This window comes from Haliaeetus leucocephalus, unplaced genomic scaffold (genome assembly GCF_000737465.1).
Source record: "Haliaeetus leucocephalus isolate CR32 unplaced genomic scaffold, Haliaeetus_leucocephalus-4.0 Scaffold687, whole genome shotgun sequence".
NCBI classification, from domain to species: Eukaryota; Metazoa; Chordata; class Aves; order Accipitriformes; family Accipitridae; genus Haliaeetus; species Haliaeetus leucocephalus.
The window spans coordinates 4646265-4659898 of record NW_010973123.1 but is presented as its reverse complement, the minus strand read 5'-3'; the positions used below and the strand labels follow the sequence as shown (position 1 = coordinate 4659898).

The following is a 13634-nucleotide window of genomic DNA, read 5'->3' as shown; positions in this document are numbered from 1 at the left end:
TTCATGACAAACTGCATGGTATACTTTTTAATGAAATTTAATTTGGGTATTCCAAAAATAGTGATATTTTGTTAAGTGCTACCTTGCCTCTTCACTTAAAGACAAAATGAAATGGAAACCAAGTCTGCTACTCATTCTGCCACATGGGATCCCAGAAAAGTCATAAGTTATGGCCAGAAGCAGCTGGAGGGACAATTAGCCCTTTTTTTGAGGAATGTATTTGGGGAATAGTTCTACAAATGCATTTATCTGTAATCATCTGATGTTATTTCAGCTTCAGCTTATTCTTGATGGTGTTGGTACTTTATTTCTACAGATTGTATGTGGTGTGTTTGCAAGAAATTCCAAATCAAAGCAGCATGGAAAATTATGACCTGTGTAAGGTTGTTGTATAGGCCAGAACTTACCGTTGTCTTTCTATCATGTTCTGCCAAATCTTGTAAGTCTTGCAGAACATTATCGAATCATTATAACTGCTGCAAACTATGCCTTGGAATTGGATTTTCATCAAATAGCTCACTCATACAGATAACTGTTCCATACCTGACATTCTCTTTATTTAGATTTGATCTCTCTTTGTTTTAATATACTTGCAACAAAGGGCTATATATAAATAGGAAATCATTGCAAGTATTAACACTCAATTTATATACTTAAATTGGGGCATTTGGAAGGTAAATTAAGAGTTCAGAGTTACCTAATGATCTATATACAGCCTTCACAGTGAGTAGATGTGGGTGTGATTGATAGGACACACAGAGTGTGCTGCCTGTTAGTCTGTCTGGGTATACAGTTACTGTGGTACATACTGGAAGCCTAAAGCAAACAATGTTGTTGGTTTGCAAACGAGGTGATAGGACATGCTGGGCTTTCTCCAGTCTAGATCGGTTCGATGATAATCAAAATGAAGGTTGTTAATTTTGGCAGATTCGGGCAATAACATAGGAAAACTAATGGTAGGAACACAAAAAGAAATTACTACATGTGGATTCTAGCATCTGTCTGGTCACCTCCTGCGTTCCCATCTAGTTCCAGAAGCTGCTTTGGCTACCTACATAGTTTAAAATACATTATGATTTCTCATAAATCACTGGTAATAATGGTTGAGGGGTCATTTACATAACTATGACATATTTTGTCTGTGAAAATGTACTATGTGCAAGTAATTCATCTAACCGAGTTGACATCTTTCATATAGATGACTGTTTTCTGATAATGTGGTAAGAAGCAGAATGAGAATGATTTGCACTGCCTTACAAACCTCAAACATCCATAACTTTATTTACTATTTTTCTCTTGTATTTTGTTTATTTGATTTTTTTAAATGGTAGTCACACCTCACAGTTTAAAGCCTGTACAAAGTGTACTTGTCATCTTGCACCTCGTTAGCATTGGTAAGATTTCATCCCTTCCTCCTTATTCCAACACAAAATCTTCATTTGTAAAATTCGAAATTCCTCTAGACTAAAAAGGTTAAAATAAATACCTTATAAGATGGTATTTGTGAATGCTGCCAGCTCTGTCGCCACTACTGAAGGCATAAGTGACACCTCTTCATTTTCTGCTTTCAGTTGTTGGTGGATCACTTTCACCACAAATATGAAAGAAATGCTGCACAGTGCACCGAAACTAAAGGAAAACCAGAAGCTATTTAAATTATTTAAACCAGACACAGACATGAGTGCAGCAAAACACTTAGATGAGTTTAATGATAAGCATGGAGTTTACTGTACACTTGAAGGAGTATCTTATCTAATGAGCTGCCAATAATCATTTCCTTCCTCTGCCTCTGCCAGAATTTCAGAAAAGCATTCTGGTATTTTTCTGGGTATGCATGTTCTGATGATCAGCTGCATTATTTGTATGTGACTGAAAATAAATAAGGCTGTCATTTTTGTTAGGGGGGGGGGGAAGTCTTTTGACGTGTCTTCTGTAGATACAGGATAGAATAGTACATCTTAACTTACACAAATTGAGGATTACCATGGGAGACTTGATTAGCTGAACATTTTTCCTGCCTAGCAGAATCACACCCTGAATTTAGCAGAGCTGCTTTTTAGTAGAAAAGCTAAAAATAAAAATGAATATTCCCTGTTTGCTCTGTAGTAGAATGAAAACACTTGGCAGTTCTACACAGGTGTAAACTAATGTGTTTACCTGAAAGAAGCAAAAGTAACTTCTGCCTACAAATTGAGTTTTTTAAGAACCTTTAAGTCAATAAATATACCATCCATTTTTACTCAGACTCTTTTGTCATCTTTTAACATTCTCCTAAGGGCCATTGATGTACACTACAGCTGCAGTGTTAGGGTGCAGTGTTCCTTGTGGATACGAAGCTAAATGAGCAACACATAGATAAAAGCTTTCTAGTTATTAATGGAGTCTGTGAAATGTAAGTATTTTTGTTTCTTTATTGGATTAGCTGCTAAGGATCACATGCTTCATACCTGCATGAATCTGTTTAAATCACTGACATACAGGGTTTTACAGTGACTGGAACAACATGATTAATGATGACTGCGCTAGTTCTGTAGCATGTATATGGCTGTTTCTCATCCTATGGGGCACGTTGCCCTTTCTGCTGGGGTTGAGGAAGGAGAGACACCAGCTGCAATTACATGTAATCATTGGTGCCACACAGTCTGTAGCAGGCTCTGTGGAAGAAGGGAAAGAAGATAAATCTATGCTTCAAGGGCAGCTACAATATAAAATTTATTATTGGCAGCATAACTAAGTAGTGTCAATCATCAGTCCATCAACAAACTCTTACTGATTTATTTAAAAAAAAAAAATCCTCTGCTCTTCCAATAACTTACTGTATTTCTGTAGTTATAGCTCATCCAGTCATTGCATATAGGTCCAGGCCTTTGCAATAAATGACAGAGTGTCTCTGTGAGTGGCTAGACTACGTCCAGGACCATGCCCACAGCTTGCTTTGTGAGCTACAGAAGTATTAGATGCTTAAGTTGGTGGTTCAGATTATAACAAATAGGAGGAAAGAGAAACCCCACAGGGCTGTAAAGGAAGGATTTTTGTTACTGTTGTTTATATGGTGCAAATGGAGAAACAGTAGTAGTTCACTCTATAACCTGCGAGCTCACAGACAGTGCTTTGTGTGCCATACCCGCGTTACAGCATACGGTACAGAAATGCTGTCTGATGACACTTCCTACGTGTGTATATAGTGGTCAAAAGGAAAACGTGTTTGGGGTTCCCTTCTCTGGCTCTCAGACTTACGCACACTCATTCAGGGTCTAACAGGCCAATAGAATGACACAGTTTGTCTCAGCTGTAAAGGCAAAGCAACGCTCTTCTGATACAGCAGCACCTTGGAGTCCCCAGTGGCACCCACTCTGCTTTCCATCTGCAAAGGAAAGATGAGTGTAGGAAACTTGATTCCATCTTTCAGGTTTACAAAGGCTGTTTGACTGCTTTGCTGAAACTTGAATTTAAAACATCTGTTCTTACGACATAGTGGAAAAGGCTACATCATTCCTACGTGTGAAGTTCAAGAGGACAAAGGCAGATCAAAGAGTCCAACAATAATGCGTTGGGAGCTGTGTGGCTACAGATGTTTCTCTGGAGATCTGTGGAGGGAATTTCACTGAGTTAGTGGGTGCATTTTAAGTTTAAAAGAAATAAAAATAAAGTTTTACAAATATGCAACTTTTACCATGACATCACTAAACCCAGAATAGGTAATGGTTTTGATCACCAAGCACACTGGAAATCTAAACAAACCACTTGGCCAACATTTTCTTTGGCTTTTGAGCATCCTGATGATTTAGCTGCATGTTCTGGAAAAAGTATTTAGAGTAGCAGGATATGCAGCTTCACTATGTAAAGGGGCTTTAACAGAGTCCATGATTTTCTCATGTTCGGGTTTAATTTTGGTCAGTTTGCAGCACAGTATCAGTGCCAGTGGAAAACGTTGCTTTTAACTTCTCAGTGATAGCTTGTCTTTAAGTTTCTTAATGGAATATTTTGCACAGATTTGAATATTGGAGTGGCTTTTGAAATGGATGTTCCTCATTTGGTGGATATTCTACTTCAGCTGTAAATTGCTAGCTTACCTGTAGGGCCTTAATTTATAGCTGGTCTTCCCGTAACATTAACTTTTCAGTTATCCACTTGCCATTGTGTCCTTCCTTTAATATTAAAATATATTACAGGGGACATGGACCTCGAAATTTTACACATATTAAATTTGTTGTCATGGTGTTTAGGCTGTAAGTGTACTGGTCTTCAGGTTTTTAACATAGCTTTTAATATACCTGAATTTCTTAACTTTGGGTGTTCTAACCCAGTATCTAATATATTGTGTGTGTTGGAGTTGACTATAGTTTCAACATACTTCTGCCAATACACTGCAGCCCTCATCTTCTTTAGTTCCTCAAAACAGTTCTTTAGCTTTCTTGTTCTAAAGAGAGTGTTGGCTTTGTGGTAGTGACAAATACTGACTTTTGCTTAAAATAGGCCTTCCTTCAACCAATATGAGCTTTGATTTTTGTCTCTGCTTGTATGCTCTCCCCGGGGCCAAACATTGTGAAAATGTAGAGCTAATCTACCTTTGCCTAATTGTAAGTCAGATGAAAGATGATTAATACCTTTTTAAGAGTAAATCTTTTTATGGAAAAGAATAAATGTACAAGATCGGTTTTCAATGAAAGTGTCTGGTAAAATGCGTGAAAATTTAAAACTGTAAATTGGATGAGGGTCTCAATTTTCAAAATAAGCAAGATTGTGGCTTGAATCTTCAAGATTTGGACAGTTTTCAGACTAGTGCATTGGTCCAGACACATACAGGTTGGACAGAATATTTTTAAAGCCAGGTGAGAATCATTCTGTTTCTGATGAGAACAAGTGGGAGCTAAGCCCCTTCATGCTTATTTCAGTACTGCTTTTGTTTTTAATGTAGAAGGGGAGGATGTGTTGGGCTTTCTAAGAACGAGTCATACGTCATTGTGCTCTCTGTACGCCCTACCCTCTTTCACCCTTCCTGAATAACTTGGAATCTGCTGGCAAAGTTCAACCAGATTTCACTGAACTCTGCAGAAACTGAATCATCTTCGGAGATTTTAACCGTTTGTTCCAAGTTGTGAAATTTCACTGTTGAGTGGGGGAGATGGATCCAGGTTAGCTCCTCCACTGAGGAGGCAGCAGGGTCCTCACAGCTGCGGCCCTGGGTGCACCTGCTGGCCTGGTAGCCAGGAGGCACGGAGCTTCAGCCAGGCCCTGCTTCCGAGGCGGGAGCAGGGATAACGGTGCTGGGGTTGGGCACGTGGGAGTGTGGGGATGGAGAAGTCCATAGGGAGGGAACCAGGCGTCACTCACTGCTCATGGAACAACTTGTTGTTTTTTCTAAATCTTCCTCGTAGTCCAAAGGCTGCCCAGTAGAGGTAAGTACGCATGGAGCAAGCAGATCAGTAAACGCTACTCATCAGCTTCTAATTGCCCCTTCACTTTGCCTTCTTAAGAACCCTTCTCTCGATCCTTTCAAAATGCCAGCTGAAAAGCTCTTCTCCTTTGTCTCTGCCCCTCAATTTTTCTCCTTTTGCTGCTCTGCAACTGTCAAGCTTTGCATATAGCTATTTATAAAGCCCTTACCACCACCTTATTGATTTAGGATTTTTAGTTTGTGATTCTGTAATTTTATTATTCTAGAAATAATTGTGTGATGCCTTTATGTGAAAGCTGTGCTGTAAAATCAAAAATGTTTGGTGTGTCCCCCCCCCCCCAAAATAATAATATTATTATTCTCCCCTGGAATGCTAGGCATGGTGACAAGATTCTGAGAAATTGGATTAACTGTTTATGATAGGCATCACATTCAGCCTACACAATGATGGAATGATGACGTTTCCATTTAGGGAGTATCATCTCATCCTTGGAAGGCGCTCAAATTCCTGTATGTGTGTAGTTAGTAACTCCCTGTGAAACAGCAGCTTAACTAAGCCATGATATTAATGCATGGCTTTCTAGCGATGTAGTGTATTGTTGTGAAAAACAGTAGTCTTTTATGAATGTAATCAATAACACTATAAATGGTGTGACTATTTGTACACTCACTTGTACGTGTAAAACTGTCGCCATCCCTTGGAAAGCACAGAACAAAACCAGGAAGCATACTGCTGATGTTAGCGCTTCATTTAAGGTGAAGGGTTAGTATTAATAATGGCCAGAACTCTAGAAATGCTGAAAATTGTAAGTACTGCAAAGGTTCAGCAGTAATTCAGAAAAATTATAATAAGAAAACCATTGCAATAAGTTTGAACATTTATCCACATTTCTGATGTGCCCTTATCAAACTGGATCTAACCAGCATTCTCCTCTTGGCTCCAGTATCTCACAACAGATAATTTAATAAGAGAAAGTAGGCCAGTGAGCTAAGAGAAACCAAACATTTGCTGGGTCTCATGACTTCACTACAGCAGGCAGTCAGAGTTGGGGAAGGGTGTGAATTTCAGAAAGTGTCTATAAGGCGGGAGGAAGGGAGTTAGAGCTGAGATTGCTAAGAATATAGAGCAGTATGAGTAACTGTTTGTTTTTGGTTTTTTTTCCATTTGCCAGCCAAAACAAAAAACAAAACCAGTTCCATGTCATAAAAACTTCTTGTTTGATCCAAAAATAGTATTTTATTTTTTCATATTTTTTAGTCCTTAAAAATGAATTTGAACATCAAATATGTATAAAAACAAAAAGAAATCTGAATGCTTAGGAATTTACAGTATATTTACAGCTCAGATTATTTACCAAGGTTGGCATATATTTGTGGATAGTGCAAGTTGAGCCAAAGTTTCATTTTTTCCTGTCCAAGACATGGGTCTTGATCTTATTCTTCAAGTACAAATAATTTTTCTGCATCATCATTAATCAAACAAAATATTTGTTCAGATGTTTGCATTTGAAAGACCCATAGCAGTGAGGCCATAAACTATGAGAAAACAATGAAGTCTAGGATGACTGCTTAAATATTTAAATAACTTTTGTATTTTATGTCTGTGGTTGTATTTGTAAATGTTTCTGTTCTTGCCAGGTCTGTACATTAACGAAGGAAGATAACCGGAGAGTGGGGGTGATTCCAAGCGATGAACAGCTCCATGTGTTACCTCTTTACAAAATTTCACAAACAGATGAATTCGGCACCGAAGAGGGACTGGAAGCTAAGATAAAAGCCGGAGCCATACAGGTGCTCACAGCTTTTCCCAGAGAAGTACGAATGTTAGCTGAGCCTCTCAGAGCTACAAAGAAAAAGAAACCAGACACAAGGAGGACCCTGACTGAAAAGCAGCCATTAATAGATAAAAAATATCCAACACCAGTAAAGCTGAAAACTGAAGCCCCAGAAAATCTTGGCAACACTTTGCATTGTTTAGGTGAGTGGTGCTTATTAAATTCTGCCAGTCTCTTCTGATACTGTGTTGCCTCTTACCCATCTGAGGGGAAGGAAAAGCTCCTTAATACTCGGTTTTATAAAATACTTGTATAGCTGGCATTTTAGGAGCTAATGAGCAAGTCAGTGTAGTCAGTATTCTCTCTTGGCACAGGAAAAAAACAGGTGATCGCCTAAAAATAAGTTTGTGGTGGTATATGAGCACCAGTGAAATATTGCCAAGTTCCCTTATTCTAATAAATAATGGCAGTAGGATCATCTTGAAATACTGTTGTAGGAATGCTTATCTAAATAACCGACACGAATTTCTCTCATTTGAAAGAACAAGAACTGTGTTACCCACTTCCTATGAAAGACAATGGCTTTCTTGGAATCTGAGTTGATGATAGTTCCCTATCGATGGCATGGATACTGCTGCAAAGCAAGAGATTTGCAAAAAACCCCAGGTTTTATCAAATAAGACAGTGCTTCTCAAATTGTTCTTTGAAATATTATTAGCAGGGGCCAGAGAGGAGGAATCCGTCAGCAGCTAGGTAAAAGGTATGCCACGGTTGTTCTGTTACAAGAAGATCACTGTGGCCAGAGCCTCCTGGTACAGGACATGTTTGTGCAACATAGAATCGTGACTTGGCTGAGCTGTGCGGAGGCACTTTTGATTTATGCTGTTGTACCTGGGGTCAGATTTTGGACCAGTACTTCAGAGGATACACCTATTCTATGGGACTTTGCAGTAAGGAGAAGTAGAAAAGAAGGAAGAAGTGGAGGAAGCCATGGACTTAGATTCTGTGATGGGGGGGGGGGCGGAATTATTAAAAGGAATTAAAGCATAGCCTATTTGCCTTTTAGGAAGGAGAGAGGAATATTAGCCAGCCTGCTATAATTTTGAATTTTATTTCATGAGAGACATCCAGAATTATGTAGTAGATTTAAGGGGAGGAATAATAGTTAACTGTATTTAGAACAACATCTGCATTTTGGGGGGATAAAATTAAAAAAAAAAAAAAAATCCATTTGACACATTTTCGTAACTGGCACTCAGCACCCTGCTTTGTCTCAGTAGAGGAGTCAGGGCAACCAATAAACATTGCATATAGCAAGATGGAATAAGAACAAGAAAAGCAGTTTTATTGACACCCCTAGGAAATGAGACAGACATTCAGTTAATCTACATGCAAGTTTGGGAGACACAGTCCAGGCTTTGAAACAAATATAAATGGGCTCCTCTGGCTGAGGACGACGTCCAACAATAACTCTGAAGCAATGATTAATAACTTCCATCGTGCTCAGGGTGGAGTGGAAGTCCTGGAAGCGTTAGAGGGCTCTGGTTTGGGAAGGAATTCTGAAATTGTCTGATCTCACTGGAACGTTGTTTTGGAACATTGAAATAGAGTTATGAACCGCCTACCTGTACGTGACATGGTAGTTACAAATAGGCGTGGCTTCGATATCTGAAAAACATGGCTGTAACAAATGGTACAATATCCAGAGTTTTGCCATATGCGTTGGGAATACAGAACTTTATTTCTTGAATGTGAAAAAATAATAAAATAACTGTGTAAACAAGCCAACTTACATAATTGGTTTGGACTTGAAGTATTTTGGTAAAGTAATTTAAAAGGGCTGCTGATAAAAATAAGTCATGGAGTGAGGAAGAAATACTTTTATGAGTGAGGCAGTTGTTCAGAGATGGAAAAATAAGAATGTGAATAGAAATATGGAGTTTCTATCATAAAAGTGCAGGTTTTGTCATGGAAGTTTCGATAGTGGAATCCCTCGAAACAGATGTCAACACTGTAATCCCCAAATCTGCCGATGGCACATATTGCTGCGGTTAGCCATGTGAACAGTTTCAGAGAGGCTTTGCTAACTGGGCAGCAGTGGCAGGGGATGTTCAGGTTTGCAAAGGGCAAGGTGGTGTGCTCTGCATGAGATAAATAACTTGAAGTATATATGCACATCATTTATGTGTTTACTCTAGTCATACAGGACGACGGCTGGGTAAGGACCTCAGCACATCACTGATGCCTTGCCCCTAACCCACAGTAAAATGCAAAGATCTGTAAAATAGGGATTTAGAATACTACAGTATTGTACTCGTACATATAGGTCTTCTGCGGTTATAGGGGATCTGTTATTGATTGGTTCTTTCCATTCTGCCAGTGGCAGGTATCCTTTTAGTCCTGAAGAATGGAAAATTTTAGTCTAGCTGACATTGTTAGGCTTTAGATGAAAACAAATCAAAGGGCCTGTGAGTCAGAGGAGTTGAAATTAGACTATCTAGTAGTCACTCCTGATGGTAAACTAGAGGAAACTATTATTTAAATCGGGATCCCTTCATATTACTAGTGGCATTCAATTCTGGTCACACCTTTTAAACATAGAACTAAAGACAAAGGATTGAAAAATAGTAAAAATAGATAGAAAAACTTACTAGGGTAAGAAAAAAGAATACTGACTATAGTTTTAGGTAAGCAGTGAATAAAGTACTGCTGCAGGTATATTAAGCAAGTCAGATGCTACTATTAAATTTTCTCCTAATGTAAGAATGAAAGAATACTTAGCTACACTTCAACTGTAAAGGAAAAGGTATTGATAAATGGTGTATGTAATGTACAGTACTCAATTTACTAATGAGGACAAGAGTTTAGAATATTGGTTTGGCTTTTTAAATATTAAAAATAATATGGAGAACATGCAATTAGATGAGATGTGATAACTGTGGTATATAGCGTCAAGTCGTGTTTTCGGCCGTGTGAGGCCATCACTTTTTGGAGTAGCCTGGGAGGATCATGAAGGAGTCACAAGGACAGCTATGCCATGTTGCCCATCACGTAGAGGTAGTATGCTCTTTTGAAGGAGGCCTGACCGTCATTTCGGAGCCATTGCAGTATCCCCCAGCTGGGAAGCCTGGAAAGCTTGAGAGACTCCTCTAACCTGCATGTCTTCACCACATGGAGAAATGGAGATTAAAAAGGGAAAGGGGACTCTCTTGTCCTCTTTACTGTCTTTACCAGGCAGCAAAGATGGTGGTGAGGAGGACCTTCTGAGTGCTGAAGACAGATTAAGTCAGCTTGGTAGAGCGTGCATATGTGAAGACTTGTTTTGAATCTCGACTGTGCCAAGTCCTTTGTAGAAATGTCGTGTATTAAATAGGGGCGCACTTGTCACTCACCTTTTCTCAACAGCAGGCAGCACAACTGTTTATTTTTACGTTTGTGCTAATGCTGAGAGCCTTTGAAATCCCAAATTATTACAAAATACATATTAAAGATACAGGCCTTGCATCCTTCCTTGTATAGTCTTATCATTTAACCACATTATTCTGGACAAATAAACTTTACAGACAGAAAGGTTATTTTTTGTCTCTATAAATACTAGCAATTCTTCTTGGCCCATATTGGATAGAACAGGAGATGAACCACCAACTTAGAGACAGTTTCAGTTTGATTTCATCAAAAAGGTTTTTAAAGAGCTGATGTGGCTTCCTTATGTCCCTCCACAACTTCAGTGTTTGCATACTAACTATTGTGTCCATAATTTATCCTACTTTGCCTTTTTTGCATTCCTTTTGAAAGAATGGGTTTTAATCCATCACTATTTATAAATTATTAGAAGACAGAATAGAAGAAAGAATAGTTCTTCTATATTTGGTAAAGCGATTAAACGTTCTGTGTATTTATGGAACAAAGAAGAAACACTGACAGAGACAGTCTTTTATGAGAATATGCGAGAGCTCTCTGTGGGGTGCCAGTCTGCCAGCAAAACACATGTAAAGCAATTTCAGGACATGATGCAAAGCCCATCAGAGTCAACGGAATTCTTTCCCATTGTGCCAATGGACTCTGGATTGAACTTATCCATGACAAGAATGAGTCATTTCAGGAGGCTGTTCCACAAACAAGCACAGCTGCAGTGTGCCAGGACTAGAAATTGATTAGGGAGCTGACATAAATTGAACAAGTATGTCTCCACAAAGATCTGAAATAATTGGTGTGTGGCAATTAGATGGAAGACAGCCAGATAACATGATGCAGCTTTGTAAGGATGGATTTACCTGGAGTATGTTCCCAGATACTTTTTTTTTAAAGAAAATTTCTGAGTAGTTACTTGCTATTGCACGAGTTATTGTAATTCAGTAACTTTTTTGCTGCGATGGACAAGATCTATAAACACACTTTTTCCTTTGATCGTAATATGGGGTTAAGGCAGCCAAGAATTTTGATTGTTTCACAGGCTTAATTTCAGACAGACTAAATTTCATCAATTATGTAAAAACTTTTACATAGTGCTTCCTGCTAGGCTGGGTAGTGCTGAAGGCCAGCAGTCAGCTGCTGGCAAGTGCTTGTGTAAAATTGGGCTGTGTCAATCAGGACTGAGTAGTTATTTCATTTTATTTGTTTATTTTATTCATCCCTCTGTGAAATAACTTTCTATTTTATATACCAACAGTCTGACTGGAAAAGGTTAAGGCGTTAATTCAGCAAGGTTATTATGTATATACTTGGAGTCATAGAGATATCCCTAAAAAGCTAAAAATAAGTAGTTTGAAAAATCTGTAGTCATCATGTATATCTTTCATATTAGAAAGGAAGCATGAAAATATTATAGAAGTTATATTTTTATTACTTAAGTGAGGAAAAGTACTTACACTTTGGTGTGCGTTTTTTTTAGGGAACAAAACAGATGCTTTAAAACCTGGAATAAAAATGGAGACTTCCGATCACCTCTATGCCATGAAACATACTTCAAACACTACTAAAAATTGCTCCTTATTAAAACAGTATACGGCTTCCTCCCCCTTCAAGGTGGATAGTTTACATCCTTATTCATCTTTAGCACATAAGCCTGGCATAACAGCAGTGACTAATATTCAACAAGATTTTTCAGTTCCCTACGGGTATTTTGAATGCAGTAGTAAGCAACCTCACGTGACACCTTATGTTAATTGTAAGAACTTTGATGTGTCAGTCAAAGATTATACTGGAATTTTGCTGAATGATAAGATGAATGGTGTGCCACCGATTCTTCCAGAGGTCACTGCTCCAGGCCCCCCAGCCCATAAAGACCCCCTGCCCACTATACTTGAACATCAGCCAGACAAACAGAATTGTCAGCTTCAGTTAGACAATTCTCCTTCTTCACAGATGATCAGCTCTTGCGATTTGTCAGTACCGCTAAGCTCTCCGGCAAAGGATGCAGTCGGAAACGAAGCTGACTGTTCCCATGGATGCCCAATGGAAAAGGGCAGCTCCCATCGAGAACAGATGTGTGATTTTGACTGTGTTGACGAAAAGCAAAACAGTGCACTGGGACAACCGACTGATTCTGAAGAAAAAGCTGAGGAAATGTGGTCAGACAGCGAGCACAATTTTTTGGATGATGACATTGGCGGGGTTGCTGTGGCACCTTCTCATGGTTCTATCTTAATTGAATGTGCAAGACGCGAACTCCATGCTACCACCCCTATAAAAAAACCCAACCGCAATCATCCCACAAGAATTTCGTTAGTTTTCTACCAACACAAAAATTTAAATGAGCCAAAACATGGGTTAGCCATGTGGGAAGCGAAGATGGCTGAGAGGGCGAAAGAAAAAGAAAAAGAAGCTGAAAGATTAGGAACGGAGAATACTGAACTAAACTCTAGCAGCAGGAAAGCAAAACAAACAAGTGAAAACAGAGATATTTTTTACGAAGACAATGAGTTCAACCAAATTCCATCACGCAGAGCATTAACAGTAACTAAGGATAATGTAATAACAGTATCGTCTTATGCCCTTACACGAGTTGCAGGGCCTTACAACCATTGGGCATAGGGTTTAGTATCAAATGCCTCCTCTTGGTGCAGTGTTACACAGTGTTTCTTTAAGGTGCTGTTAAAGAACAAGTCTCGTGTCGTTTACTATTTGCTCATCTCAACCATTTTAAGGCTGAGGTAAAAAAAAAAAAGGCGGGGGGATTTCTTCTTAAACTGTGACTTTAACATTTGGTGGTGCTCAAGCACATTTTAAGCAAAAAAAAAAAAAGTTGTATAGTTTTAATACATTCTAAAAAAGATTTTGTTTAGGTTATTAACCTTGATTGAATCATTCAGTTTATTACCTTTAGGAATTTATATTTTGGTGCTTTAAATCAAGTCTGTTTACTACAAAAATCATTTATAGGGATTTTAACAGGTTCACATTTTATGGTGTTAAATCAAGTTATACAGTAATAGCTCTACACAGCTCTTGGTGCTTAACCA

At 38.6% G+C, this 13634-nt stretch overlaps 1 protein-coding gene across 1 annotated transcript in view; it reads left to right on the top strand.

Annotated features, from left to right (window-relative positions):
• The window catches only part of TET1 (tet methylcytosine dioxygenase 1), a 60999-nt gene extending 47583 nt beyond the window's left edge, over positions 1-13416 (top strand). The window contains exons 10-11 of the mRNA XM_010579961.1: positions 7037-7376; positions 12065-13416. Coding sequence (XP_010578263.1) covers positions 7037-7376; positions 12065-13206 — 1482 coding nt within the window. The 3' untranslated portion in view covers positions 13207-13416. The remainder of the gene's footprint in view (positions 1-7036; positions 7377-12064) is intronic.
• The last annotated feature ends 218 nt before the right edge of the window (positions 13417-13634 follow it).